The 15,470-nt window shown below is 41.0% G+C and overlaps 2 protein-coding genes across 4 annotated transcripts in view; one reads left to right on the top strand and one right to left on the bottom strand.

Annotated features, from left to right (window-relative positions):
• mv (lysosomal-trafficking regulator mauve) overlaps positions 1–15,470 on the bottom strand; it is a 488,369-nt gene that overhangs the window by 250,762 nt on the left and 222,137 nt on the right. The window lies entirely within an intron of this gene.
• LOC145987560 (uncharacterized) overlaps positions 13,640–15,470 on the top strand; it is a 138,863-nt gene continuing 137,032 nt past the window's right edge. Inside the window, exons 1-2 of the mRNA XM_083121910.1 lie at positions 13,640–13,661; positions 14,286–14,512. Of these exons, the coding sequence (XP_082978036.1) occupies positions 13,640–13,661; positions 14,286–14,512 (249 nt within the window). The remainder of the gene's footprint in view (positions 13,662–14,285; positions 14,513–15,470) is intronic.

Below are 15,470 nucleotides of genomic sequence, written 5' to 3'. Positions count from 1 at the left end.
ATATATATATATATATATAACAAGAGTTCGGCAACCTAGATTGGTCAACAGAAATAAAGTTTTAGTGCTTCACAACGCGAGGCCCGATGTGGCAAGAACAACAGTGCAAAAATTACATAGGTTGCACTATGAGAATCTTCGGTATCCACCATACTCACCAGACCTCTCACCAACCGATTACTAATATATTTAAGCATTTGGACCATCATTTGGCTAGGAAAGTTCGCCCATGAAGCAGATGTTAAAAAAGCATTAGCGAAGTTTCTTCAGTTCAGAACACTGAACTCCTACGAAAGTGGCATTATTGAATTAGTGCAATAGAGTCATTCCTTATGAAATCAACACAGCCAACAACCTGACTATCTCCGATTTTCATGACATTTGGGTAGTTGAAACTATGCATGGAACTATGAAAATTTTGAGTCTCGTGCGTCTTGTAATTGTTAAATTATTCAAGGCCAAAGTTAGCACAAATTGCCCTTTTTGAGCCCGCTTAGCTATACTAAATGTGCTGTAACTCCGCCCAATTTCGCCTAGGAAGCTCAAATCAAGCTTATTGTACAGGAAATTGAACAAGCTTTCCAATGATATATAACAAACCTACCTTTGGATGAAAATATAATTTTCTCACGCATAGGCGCCGACTCCATGGGGCTTGGGGGGGGGCTCGAGAGTGACATATCCATCCATGAACAATTGACATTCTGTATTCGAACTGTGAATGAAAATTTTGATATTTTTGAGGAATTCATTATCTTTTACGAGATTCCGAACACTGAGGCCAAAACTTAAAAAGGGAGGGAGTGAGTCATTGATTAATTTATTTCAGTGATCAGAGCCCCCCCCCCAATAATTTTGACAAATCGGCGCCCCTGTTCTCACGTGACCTTGATCTTTGACCTTGAATATCTCAAAACATGTCATCACCAAAAATCGTGAAAAAATATATTTGGTCCCTCATGCCATACCCTAAAACATATCAAAAAATCTTTCTGGGACTCCAATAGGATCAGAAGATACAAAATAATGTGTGTAAGTATGTGACTGATAAAAGCCTCATTACATGAACTACAGACGAGTCAAGTGTCCCTTAACACCCCCTACAAAATGTAAAGGAGTTATCCTGGGTATAATTGGTCATGAAAGAAATAGGTTAGGCTCAGGGAGATCCCTAGCTGTGTATGTCAAGCGCAGGTCCGGCATATTGTTGACCGCCATATTGAATTCAACGCAAACATTTCAAAGGAAAGGGGATGATGTGATATATCAAAGAAGGCTAAAATTTCACGAGAAATGAACCGGCAAAGGTTTTTCCAACGTATCTTTAGCCAGCAAAAAGTTATTACTGCATGCTTGTAACCATTATCTCCTTTTCGAGGTGTTAAAAACAAAGCATTAGAATGCTCCTAACGTATTGTAATGCTCTATTTACTCTTCCAGGGAGAGTAACCTGCCTTTGCTTGACCTGTTACTTGATTTCGTTACTTCCCCAGGCAAAATACAGAAGGTTGCCCACGATAAAAATAGTCGACTTTGAACCTCGCAACCGGCTAGTAAATCCCCTTGCGCCACCACCGATTGTGTTCGATGTGATGGCCACGGGTTCGAACAATCGCCCGGCAGCGTAGTTTCCACTGTAGCAAAATCCTGCATAGAATGGGAAGAGGAAAGTCTCGCCATACCCCTTCGGCAACTTTCCCAAGACCCTGCAAGGTACGGGGACGGTGTCGAGGAAGTGCCTGTTTGAGGAATCCAAACCCACAGTAGTCCATTGGTGAGACGTCCGGGGATTTCACAGGGATGGACGAAAATGGGATCACTCGAATTCCTGTCTCTTCTGCCTTCCTTGTATAGAACGCCTGGGATGCTCGAGCGGTATGGCTGGAGGCCTTGTCCATGTGGATCCATACATGTGTGATCTCGTCACCGTACAGGTGGGGGATGTGTGTGTCATACAGAGGGGCCATAACTTTCTCCTGGAAGTAAGATGCGTTGACTTTGGTGTTGGAAGGCACTTTGACGAGTGGCAGCGTTCCCAGACTGCAATATCCGGCCACCACCAGAAATCCCTTGGAAAACTTTTCCTTGCACTGCAGCATAAAGTCAGAACGGCTCTTCTGGTCTGTTGGGCGGTAGAAAATGAATCGAACTCTGTTGGTCTCATCTAGGTAGAGCCACCCCTCATCCAGGGTACACACCCATTTCCACTTGTCCCCTGCAAGGTATGCTTCATAGTTTTCTGACGTCACTGATGTGCTAATGACGCGCACTGTATTGGGGGTTCGAGCGGCCTGGGGCCGTGGTCTCCTCACTATTTCCGGCCGATCGCGTACCGCAGGGGCCTGTTGGGCACATCGTAGGATGATGAGACCCGCACCAGCTTTGCTGACGATTAAACCCTCTCGTTTGCACCGTTTCACTATTGCTGAGTGATTATAATGTGCGGCGGAAAGTCCACAAATGAACCCCTCCCAGAAAGCTGTCACTTTTACCTTCACCGTTCCACGGGTCGTGCTCAACTGATACTGTTATCTAGTACAGGCCCCAGTGTAGCTAGCTCTGTATCGGGACATAACAGCAGTTCACTGCGACGATCGCGATGGCCAATCAAAGTCGACTATTTTTATCGTGGGCAACCTTCTGTAATTAGCATAACACTTTAAAAAACTACCAAAAACGGTTCAATCGAATTACAGAAACAGAATAACTACTAGGTATATACTTTACCATGGATATTAGGAAAAAAAACTCAGTTCTTTTATCTTGAATGATAGTCCAGACGTTCAGTTTAAAATATATAAAAATACTATTTATTTCGTTGATTTGATACTCTATGTGATCAAAAGTATCCGGACACGCCGCGAAACGTGTGTTTATCATAGATTGCGACACACTACTGCCATCTACTGCGTGGAACACATAGTCAGCAAACTCAGTAGTCTGCAGACAGTGTGAGACAGCAGTGTGGGATGGTCTGAGGAACTCACAGAATTTCAACGTGGTCAGTTGGTTGGGTGTGAGATTTCCACCCTCCTAAACATCCCTCTGTCCACTGTTTCCGATGTTATAGTAAAGGGATGTGTACAACTCAAAAGCGTGCAGACCAACCTCCCATGTTGACCTCCAGAGACCATCGAGTGTTGAAGAGGGTCGTACAGCATTATCGTCAATCATCCATCGCCACCATCACACAGGAATTCCGAACTGCATTAGGATCTACTCCAAGCACCATTGTTGTTTGGCGCAAGGTGCGGCAACTTGGTTTCCATGGCCGAGCAGCTGCCCATAAGTCAAACAGCACAGAGACAAATGCCAACCTCGTGTGGTGCAAGGACCGTCGAAACTTGACCATAGAACAGTGGAAAACCGTTGTGTGGAGTGATGAATCACAGTTCACAATGTGGCGATCCGATGGCAGGGTGTGGGTGTGGCGAATACCTGGTGAACGACATCTACCAGCCTGTATAGTGCCGACAGTGATATTCGGAGGTGGCGGGGTTACTGTGTGGTCATGTTTCTCCTTGAGGGGGCTTGGCCCCCTTGTTGCTTTACATGGCAATGTCACGGCACAAGCTTACGTTGACATTTTAACAGCTTTCATGCTGCCTACCGTCGAAGACAAGTTCGGGGATGACCACTGTGTCTTTCAATACGACCGAGCACCCGTCCATACTGCAGGGCTTGTGGGGGAGTGGTTTGACGAACACAACGTCCCACTAATGGATTGGCCTGCGCAGAGTCCTGATTTGAATCCCATAGAACATCTCTGGGATGTTTTGGAATGCCGACTTCGTGCTAGACCACACCGATCCAAATCAATACCTCTTTTCATTTTGGCGCTCTGCGAGGAATGGGCTGCCATTCCTCAGGAAACCTTTCGGCACCTGATTGAAAGTATGCCTGTGAGAGTGAACGCTGTCATCAAGGCTAAGGGTAGGCCAACACTGTATGGACTGCCAGTGTTCCCGATGGAGGGTTGCCCAAACATGTACTTTATTTTCAGGTGGGTGTCCGGATACTTCTGATCACATAGAGTATATACAAAGAATTATATAAGAAATAACCCACACATAAAAAATGGCATGATCCTCTTTAATTAAAAGACTGAAATTCTCATCTGATATATATATATATATATATATATATATATATATGAGAGGTTCGTACGTTGCCCTAGACCAGTGGTTTCCAACTTCAAAAGGTCCGAGGGCCAAAATTATATCCAGCAGTTGATTGGTGGGCCGCATTTTTTTTTTGGGAGGGGAGGAATTAAAAATTACAAAAATTGTAAGTACTGAAATGAAAATTTAGTACTTACGCATGACCTAAATTTCTAAAATGAGGCAATAAAAACAATGGAATCGCAAATCAAAATTGTATAATTAGAATTTATTTCACAAAAACCCAATACTTATGGATGAATTCAAAGAAATGAAAAACACACCATACAAATAAGAATCCTTCATAGTAAGTGTTCAATATGAAAATTGAGGCCGATGTGCTTCTTTTATTAAAGTTGGAATGTCCACTTGAATTTCTGTATTTGAAAGTCTCAGAAGGTGAAGCAGTGAAGAATCTGCCAGTCGGCTTCTGTAGCGGTTCTTGATGAACTTCATTGAAGAAAAACACTTTCACACGTGTATGTGCTGCCGAACATCGATGTCATTCTTTGCCCAAAACTACGAAGGTTTGGAAAGCGTTCCTTTGAAAGGTATTTGAAAAACTCTGGCCCCTTTTCTTGGCTAGTTTGAAGGAACACATCGCCTTGCTAATCACACAATTTAAGTTGGAAAGAAGCTTCTTGTTCTTCGATGTTAACGCCAAGAGGGTTGCTAAATAGGTGGATGCTGCTTTAAAGTTCTTCAAAATCTTTAAATCTGGAGTCAAACTAATCCATTATTTCTTTAATATTTACACTGAATTCAGAAAAGTCCAGTGTTTCTTCATCTCCTGCTAGCTGCCGACAGCTTGGAAAATGGACCAGGTTATTCCTCTCCAAAGTAACGTTGAAAATCGTCAGTTTATTACGAAACCCATTTATGTTTCCCATTAAATCTGACACCAACTGGTTTCTTCCCTGCAGTTTCAAGTTCAGCTCGTTCAGATGACCTGTGATATCTGTTAGAAACGACATTTGTTTAAGGAAGTCCATAAATAGAAGGTATTTTAATAAAAATGTATTTTGCAAACTGGCTTCGCGGGTCGCAAAAATAGGCATCGCGGTCCACCAGTTGGAAACCTTTGGCCTAGACCATCATTACTATCTCAAAAAATGTATCAAGCTTGACACTTATATACATGACATTGTTCTCTAATTCTATCCCCTTCTTGTTTGTTCTATAAATTGCCACGCAAAAAGAGACTAAACTTGTTTGAAATTACAACAAATTATGAGCTATTCTTGAAATTATATAAAACAAAACTGCGGTGATTTTATTCCACCCGAAAACAGTCCCTTTAATCCCAGATTAAATATAAAAAAACAGACACCTTGACAGTGTCGAATCTATAAATTTAAACTAATAATTTCGCGCAACAAAGTAATTGGCTTTTCACCATCGGATAGACATACACTTGGAAATAAACGGGTCCCTTAAGCCCCTCGGATACGACGTTTCTCTAAGAACAATTACAATGTCCACCGAAAACTAAGCGTTGGCTTGACACCAAACGACTCAAAAATTGCGTGAACTTATCTATGCATTTCCATGAATAAAAATGGTTGACCCTTGCCCGCTAGCCTATAGGACTAGCCACAGCCACTTACCGGCACCGCTAGAACCTTCCAAAGGTCTCCCCTCTTGCCAAAAAAAAAACGTTAAGAATGCCAACCCCAGTTACTCAATCGGTTCCCTTATACAGGCGATTCGAAAAAAACAGTAAACGGAACTTTTTTCAACCCCCCCCCCAGGTTGAAAGGACAAGATTATAAAACTAACACCTTTCTGCAAGCTTGCTTTCACCGTCACGTAGGCCAGCCCTACAGCAGGTTACATTGGAAACTGCATAAAAAAGAAGTATAGCTGTCACTAAAAAAATAACATTAAACATACACAAAAACAAATAAAAAAAAGGATCTTGTAGTGATTCTATCATTGCAGTGTTAGGAACTCATCGAGATCACGCTGACATCTCGGCAGAGATAGAAGTATACGCACCATCCCACATGATTTTAATCAGCGACATTCACCACATAGTTGAATAGTGAAGAATATTGGGAAAAGTATCTCAAACAATTACGTGACACTTCCTTTGGAATGAAAAATTCTTCAGTGACGAGGTAAATATTTATGTTCATGGTGAAGTTAATAAAAATAACATGCAATACCTGTGATCTGATAATCTACAGTAGACTGATCCCGGGCGAATGGTTGTTGCTGGTAAGCTAATGATGTGGTATAGTGTATGGAGAACGGGAATGGTTGGTCCATATTCAACAACGGAACCTTAAATGGTGAGGTTAAGTGAACAGGTTTTTCATTCTTGCTTACGGGATATGGCACTTTTCCAGAGTTTTGAAACAGGACAGAGTGTAACGACACTATGTGGACATTGTGGAAATTTCTTCATGGTTAATTTCTAGGTAGATTGACGGGACGGGTTTCTATTAAAAGGCCTGCAGATTCCTCAGATCTAACATCTTAGGAGGACTTTTACCTTCAGAAACATTTGAAGAGAATGGTGCATGCACTAAAAGTCCGTGATATTGACCATCTGAGAGAAGGCATAGTTGCTGCTTGCGATGATGTTGCACCTGCTACATTGCCAAATGTTCTATGTGAGTGTGAGAGACGTCAACGAGTGTGCTCACAGGAACATTGACAACATTATAATGTGCATATATCGTAAGTGAAAGATTTGCGTATAACTTTTTGCTGGCTAAAGATACGTTGGAAAAACCTTTGCCGGTTCATTTCTCGTGAAATTTTAGCCTTCTTTGATATATCACATCATCCCCTTTCCTTTGAAATGTTTGCGTTGAATTCAATATGGCGGTCAACAATATGCCGGACCTGCGTTTGACACACACAGCTAGGGTTCTCCCTGAGCCTAACCTATTTCTTTCATGACCAATTATACCCAGGATAACTCCTTTACATTTTGTAGGGGGTGTTAAGGGACACTTGACTCGTCTGTAGTTCATGTAATGAGGCTTTTATCAGTCACATAGTTACACATATTATTTTGTATCTTCTGATCCTATTGGAGTCCCAGAAAGATTTTTTGATATGTTTTAGGGTATGGCATGAGGGACCAAATATATTTTTTCACGATTTTTGGTGATGACATGTTTTGAGATATTCAAGGTCAAAGATCAAGGTCGCGTGAGAAAATTATATTTTTATCCAAAGGTAGGTTTGTTATCTTGAGCTTCCTAGGCGAAATAGGGGCGGAGTTACAGCACATTTAGTATAGCTAAGCGGCCTCAAAAAGGGCAATTTATGCTAACTTTGGCCTTGAATAATTTAACAATTACAAGACGCACGAGACTCAAAATTTTCATAGTTCCTAAGTAAGTTCCATGCATAGTTTCAACTCCCCAAATTTCATGAAAATCGGATTTGGTCAAGTTGTGGGCTGTGTTGATTTCATATGGAATGACTCAATAATATCCAGTTGGAAGAAGTGTGGTGCATCGAATGGTGCCTATTTTGATTAATAAAAGTTCCTTTCCACCGAGTTACTGCTGTTTGAAGTTGCACAACCAAATCCGACATTTCATGTGCAACAATCTGATGCATAGCTGCGTTGCGGAGGGGGAGGGGGTGTTACAAACTACGCAGTGGTGAGTACAGACCGTTACGACGCCTGGGATATCCGTTTCGAATCGCGGCCTGTTCTTTGTGAGTGTCCCTCATCGATTTCGTCCTATCATCAAGCATCCTCATTTTCGCGATTAGCCAATTAGTGGCAGAAAAAGCGACATAAAATATTGCCTAATTCAATCGATCAAACCGTAACACACCTTCAAATATTTCGTAATTACCATTTTTACCCGTCGTTTTAAAGTTGATCAGAGACACTTTGGTTTTTCCCCGAGTTTCTATTGCTTTCAATCGAAAATTTTCATTATCTCAAAATTTCGGGAGGGGACGTAGGTCTATCAGCTCCCCCTGTGTATGCCAAGCAAAGGAGCTTCCATTGGTGAAAAATTACTATGATAAGAGCCCAAAAACTAAAAAGAAAAAATGGATATTTGAACTATGGTGAACTTATGAAAAATATGTTGGTCAAGTAAAAGTGAGTTTAGTAGTAGACCAATCCTTGCCAAATGAACTCCGGTCAACGATTTCTGTGTTTTGGGACAGAAAAAGGGGATACCGTTGTAGGAGTTCCTGGAACGAGGAACAACAATTAACGCCCAAGTGTATTGTGAAACCTTGAAGAAATTGCGACGAGCAAGCAATTCAAAACAGGCGACGTGGCATGTTGAGTTCTGGCATTGTTCTCGTGCATGACAACGCTCGCCCGCATACTGCTGCTCGAACCAAGGACCTTCTCCAATATTTTCAGTGGGAATTGTTTGACCACCCTCCTTACATCCCAGATTTGACCCATAGCGATTATCAGCTCAATCCACAAATGAAGAAGTGGCTAGGGGCACAGCGCTTCAACAATGACCAGGAGCTCAAGGACAGTGTTACTGCATGGCTGAATGCACAGGCGGCAGATTTCTTTGACATGGGTATTGTAAACCTTGTTCGCCGATATGATAAGTCTCAACAGAAACGGTGCTTAAATAGAAAAATAGCTTAGAGTTGTCTCTTTCAGTTGTATATAATAAAAATTCTCACAATGTCCTGGTGTTTCTTTTATACACAAACGGAAGTTACTTTCCGAATGAGCCTCGTATTATCAAAAAGATGCAGTATCTGAATTTTGAATAGAGTTACTTAATTTAGTTTATGTGTAATACGTGTATTTACGTGTAATTAATACTGGTATAAATATCAGGGAATATGAATATGAATAATGTGGTTCGTATTGAAGACAAATTCAATAAAGCAACTCTTACTTCCAAGTACTCAGTGCTCAAAGTGGGGAGAACGTATGTCGCCAGTTAAGAATGTTTTTGTAAAGAATCCTCCACAGCTAGAACAATTTGCGTGCGCATCCCCACAGCTTCTTCGTTTTCTCCATTTTGAACCATACAAACATCCCCTCCCACCACCTACCCTCAAACTGAAACAAACCGTTCTCCAGTTAGGAATTTCCACCAGGAGCACTGGTTACACTGAATGAAAAGCCACGAAAATTGTTCGAATACTACTCCAACACAATTTACATTTTCAAAGTCCTTACACACAAAGTGAAAGAAAAAGGATAACATTAACATGAGCTTGGAATAAATCGACAATTATCAGGAAAATTGGATTGTATCTTATTTTCTTGCACGATATATAATCATGGGCGTCCGGAACGGGGGCAAGGGAGGCGTGCCCTTTCCCCTGGAAAATGAAAGTCAAACAAAACTTATATATTTTTCACATATCATTTCACACAATAATGTGTTAATTACTGCATAAATTGATAAATTCAAATTTAAGCAATGTTTTTTGAGGGAATAACACTATTATTGGGGAAAATGTGCCTTGTTTGCCCCCCCCCCCCGGAAAAGAATACCTTCCTTGCACCTCCCTGGAAAAATCCTGCTGACGTCCATTTCTGGCGGTACGAAACGGTACGCCATACCGGCATTTCTTTTATAGGTGAGAATAAAAACCAATAAAGTTTTACTTTTACAAAATAAACGTGTGTGTGTGTGTGTGTGTGTAAATACATGCACGATTATTTATGAACATACCACAATATTGTTAAGTGGTTCTTCCATGGGTAAGATAGATTTATATTGGTCTCATGTTTACGTCATCATAAGGAAGAAGCGTTTACATGGAGATGGAAAAAGAGATGAAAGACCCTGTAGATAATGAGAGAAAGGAAAGGAATTAATGAAGCCACGGAGGGAGAGAGAAAAGGAAAGAGAATGGAAACATAAATAAGAAAGAGATAAAGTAAGAGAACTAAAAGAAGCAAGAACACACAGAGAGAGACAGAGAAAGAGAGAGGGAAGAAGAGAAATGGGAAAGCGAGGGAGAAAGAAATGGGGCGAGAGAGAAATAGAGAAGCATAAAAGAGAGAGAAAAAATAGAAAAAGATAAAATAGAAAGAACATGGAAAAGCGAGAGGTACAAAAAGAAATATAGAATAAAAAGGCAAAAGCAGAGAAGGAAGAGGGATAGCAGAAGATCGATGGAGAGAAAGAATAAAGAAGAAACTGACAGAAAATGGGAGGGAAAATGAAGAAAAGAAATGGCCAAGAAGAGATGAAGTAAACACGATCTAGTAGGTACTAAAAGTGATAACAGGTCGAAAGCTGGGAAGAATGAGAGAAAAGAATTACAAATGAAAAGGGAGAGAGGAACTGAAGTAGGCAATTTCTCATTATTCCAAGGGGAAGCACGGGAGTACGTACAAAAAACACAATAACAAACCAAGTTGAAGAGTTCCTGAACCTTTCTTCCCAGAAAAAAGAATACTGCTTTATTATTAGTAATCTTAATTTCTATTGTTTTTTTTTTTTTCGATCATTGTAGAGTCGGTCTGCTTCGGTCGCGCAAGTGTGCATGTGCCAAATGAAATATTCTCTACCAAAATTGGGCGGACGGTGAAGAAGGTTCCGCGAAAGTTGTTTGTTCCACTTTGAAAGTACCTGTTGAGTTAGTTAGTTCCTACTTCCTTCCCTTTCGCGTTGCGATTCGTCCCTCAGGCGCGCCATCCGCAGCCGAACAGTATGGATAGTCTCCAGTTAAGTTCTCATTCTGCATTTGCGTTTTTGTTATTTTACGTCCCTTTTCTTCCACTTTTGGCTAATCGCGACGATGAAGACTGATAATTAGATGCAATTGATAAAGTGGCAATCACAAAGAACACCCATGTCCACGCCAGGGCTCAAACCTGGAAATTTCGGCGACGAGATTGGAAGTCGACTATTTAACGCGCTTAGCCACACGGTCACATTCTATTTCTGAGAAGCTTTGGTTAATGAACCACTGGTGAACCCGTACCTTCTTCACTTTGGGTGCTGAGGGTGTGGTTATTACGCATTCAAAAGAGGAAATTCAACACATGCTACGAGAGTAAATCCCTTGCGTTTCGGGGCTGAGGCTACAGTAACTGAGCGTACAGTACAGGTGTACAGGTCCATGTACACATAAAACTTGCGTCTTCTTATGTAATTACAGTTGTGCTAGATTCGGCCAGACTTTACTTTGCACCATTCTGTTTCAATCATCCTGTACATATGAGAACATCAAACAGAATCCTTCTGTAACTTCCTTTCTTCAAAGAATAACAAAGTTTCGCGCAAACAAGCCGATCGGGACTGAATCTAGTGGACATCAAAATGTGTCGCCACCGCAAATCGAATGGAAGACTTCTTGTTTACAAGTGATAACGTTAATATTAAAGGCCTTCAAAGAATAAAAAAGCGAAAGATATGCTCGCAAATGTTCATTGATTGAGGCAACGCGAAACTATTCAAGAAAGTCAAGTCCTTTCTATAATTGAGACAGTTTCACGTGAGGAAGAGAATTCTAAAGATTTTTCTTTCTTTTTAAAAATCATTCTTACTACGAGTAACTGTAGAACTGCATCTGTTTCACACGCGCACCCACAAGAAAAAAGAACTGCGAACGCTGCAAGATTGTAATCAAGGGGTGGTGGGTTCAATTCTTGGTGAAGATACATTGACAAATGTTTGGATACCATTTTAAACTAAAGATCCAATCCCGATTACTTTTCCTTAGCACAGTGGACCTAAAACAAACTTTGCAAAACATTTTTTGGGGAAAATGTTGTCCTTTAATTGTGGTTACGTTTATGTAAAAGCTTACACATGAGCAGCGGTGGTGCAGTCAGTGGGGCGTCTGACTGCCATACATACCCGCATTCTATTTCCGGAGGTGAATGATCTCAGGTGAAAATATTTCCGTCTATGTCCCTGCATCGATCGACTCTGAGGCTCGTCCACTTCTAATGAATAGATAACTAACTGAGGGTAACCCACAAGGCCGAAGTGTGGTGCTGATCACATCAACTCCACTATGGCCGAGATTGGGAACGCTCTGTGCGCACTCACGCAAACGGGGGAGCCGGACATTTTGGTGCCAGGTCATTTTGGTGCTAGGATATTTTGGTGACAGGTCATTTTGGTGCTAGGACATTTTGGTGCCTTTCTCTTTATAGCCTTTCACCTCTGTCATTCACTTTCAGTTTTCAGTGACTATAAATACTGAATGTTAGTTACTTCCTCATCACTTGAAAAATGTGTTCTGTAGTGAATAGTTCTCATGGTGGAAAGAAACTAATCCATGATGGATTTTCGTATTTAAAGAAAAGACCAGAAATGATAACGTGTACTGGCAGTGCTCTCTGAAAAAGCAGTGTAAGACCCGTGTCCACACTGTGAACGGTAAAATTGAAATGAACACACACATTCACCAGATGTTTGTGGACTAAACGCCGGATTACTATACACTGAAATGAAGACCAGTGCCAGGGATACTCAAGAAAGCAGCCAACAACTTTTGGGGAGATTTTTGGAGTCTGCTGAACCTGAAGTGGCATCTCATCTGCCGCCTATTGACACGATGAAAAGAACACTACGCAGAAAGAAGCAGCAGTCTATTACGGCGCATCCACTGCCTACCAGCCTTTCTGTATTGGAGATTCCAGAAGAATACAGAATCACAAAAACCGGACAGAAATTTCTGTTGTACGATTCTGGCCAAGAGAAGACCAATAGGATTCTTCTATTTGGAACTAACACCATGCTGGAACCACCCGACCAACCCACGATTTGGCGGTTCCTGGAAGTCCTGCGTCGAGAAGTAGCTAGCTCTGGCACCAAAATCTCCTAGACCCCGCACACGGGGATAACTCTTATTTCCGATGTTATATCCTATCATATGCGCAAGGGCACACGCAGGGGGATATCTGAAAAAAGTTCACGTAATTCAATTGTAGCGATATTTTATTACAAATAATATTGTTTTCTGTGATTTACAGACTCTCAGTTACAAAGCCAAAGTATTATCAATTCAATTTTAATTTTATAATTTGTAAAGCAATAACAATAATAATAATTAATTGCCATGTCCAACAAAATAACGAGACAACGTTTTCACAAGAGACATTAGAAATCATAATGACTTTCTTAACTAGGGACGTGCGGGACGGGAATGGGAAGGAAATATTAATAATCCTGATGTTCGGAACTGAAATAAAAAATTCTCCATTTATCTACCAGGTCGGGGACTTCGGTGAAAATCTCGAATTCTACACACTATGTCTCCTTCAAGCGATTGTTTTTGCACTTCTAAGAGGAAAAAACTGCTAAATTTCAAGAAATTTCCGACACTTATAGTGCAGAAATTATCAAGAATTTCTAAATATGATCTTTAGAAATTCCTCGGCTGTTTGGCATTATGGAAAGTCGGCAAGTAATTTCACGAAGTCGGGATCTATGCATGATAATTCACACCCTGACATTTTGAAATATTATTATTATTGTTTATTATTATTATTATTATTATTATTATTATTATTATTATTACAGTACCCTTCGGCATGTAGAAACATGGATCAGAGGTACCGTGAAGGTCAGTAGATTAAGTGGTATCCGATTCTGATTGATAGCTGTGCATTGTGAAGTGCAAAAGACAAAAGAAATGTTCATCAACGGTGATAGATGTTTATGGAAAGGAAGCAACTGGAATCCAGTTTCTATCTAAATAGTAGACTCGATTCTGAACTTGTATACAACACTAAAGTATTTTCAATTAAATTTGAATATTGTGATTTGTAAAATAATAATAATATAACAGTTTCTATTACTCTGCTCGCCGAGAAAAAATCCTGCGGGCGACTTTGCACATGCTGTGTCCCTGCCAGAAAAATCGTATAGAACAGTCTCTGATACTACGGTTCGAACGACCATCATCGCACATGCATATGCAAGAATTACTATTGCAGCAAGGATACCCAGAGATAATTCCCTCCAGTCATTTCTAGAACGAGCACAAATTACAAAAGGGCTAATCCAAAACAGTGCCTGATGACCTCACAAAATCAAAAAGGCATCTAGAGAAGACCAGATGTAATCAGCTTGCGCATGGAAATTTTCATGGCGGCGCCTGCGGGTGGGGGGAGAGCGTCCGATACATTTAACTGTAATTTTACCCACGAATCTGACACACGACCCTTGCTTTCTGCAACTCACGTAGAATACGGAAGAGATTTGTACTTGGAAGAGGAGGAGGGTGAAGAGTTAAGTCACTTGGAACGCAGCGTGATGCTTGACTTGCATAACGGGATCTGGTGCTTCGGCCGTTCAAACGCCATTCACGCTGTCCATCGCCACAACCGACGGAGCAGGTCCTCCAGCGTTCGACTCCGTGGTTTCGGGTATTCCTTCCTTCGCAGCCATGTGATATCAACGCATGTGACTAAGGTGAGTCATCAACACCTACTTCTACGGAATAATATACGGGTAGCTAGTGTTGTCGCACCACGGTAGACCAGGTACGGTGCGACATGGTGGCCAGGTGGTGTTCGGATAATTTCCTACACAGAAACGGTTCTGCTTTACCTCCAAATAAGAAACGCGAAAACTCTAAGATAATAATAAAAACTCATGTAGGCAATCTCAACATGACAGGGTGGCCACTCTAGGACCATGATAAAATTCTAGTATAATTCCTGGTTTTCAAGGCAAACTTTCCAAAAATTCAAGGGCAGAAAAGCAGATGTTTTCTCTATTTCAACCTCTCACCACCCACACACATACACATATATTAACAATATAAAGGGTCTGTGAGATTCCAAATCTAATTGAATTCAATTAAACGGTAGGATATATTATATATATATATATAATTTAAGGTCCGGAGTTTACATTTGCCATTTCACATACGCAGACTCGAAATACAATTACAAACACAAGTCACAAAAAATGTTAGGGATATATATAGGGTGGCTCAAAAAGTCACTTAACACCCTCGGTACAAGGCCACTGCAGCGCGCAACGTGAAAATGGTGATGACCAATTGTTGCCAGGCCAAGGGGGAACCACATTGACGCCACTCGCACGGTTGGCGGCCATCTTGAATTCAACTTCAGAATTTTAAATGGGAAGGGGGTGATACGATATATCAAATCAGGCTAGAATTTCACGAGAAATGCAATAGGGAAGGTTTTTTTTATGTATCTTTAACCAGTAAAAAGTTATGACTGAATTCTTGTACCAATTTGCTCCTTTTCGAGATGTTAGAAAAATGCCTTAAAATTTGTTTAGCGCATTGGTAACACATCGAGATCAAAGTGACGTCTAGGGAGAGAAGTTCGCATGCCATTGCACAAGATTTTAGTCGGATACACCTCGAAAAGGAGCAAATTGGTACAAAAATTCA

This window comes from Lepisma saccharinum, chromosome 5 (genome assembly GCF_977018435.1).
Source record: "Lepisma saccharinum chromosome 5, izLepSacc3.1, whole genome shotgun sequence".
NCBI classification, from domain to species: domain Eukaryota; kingdom Metazoa; phylum Arthropoda; class Insecta; order Zygentoma; family Lepismatidae; genus Lepisma; species Lepisma saccharinum.
This window is presented reverse-complemented; position numbering and strand designations above follow the sequence as displayed.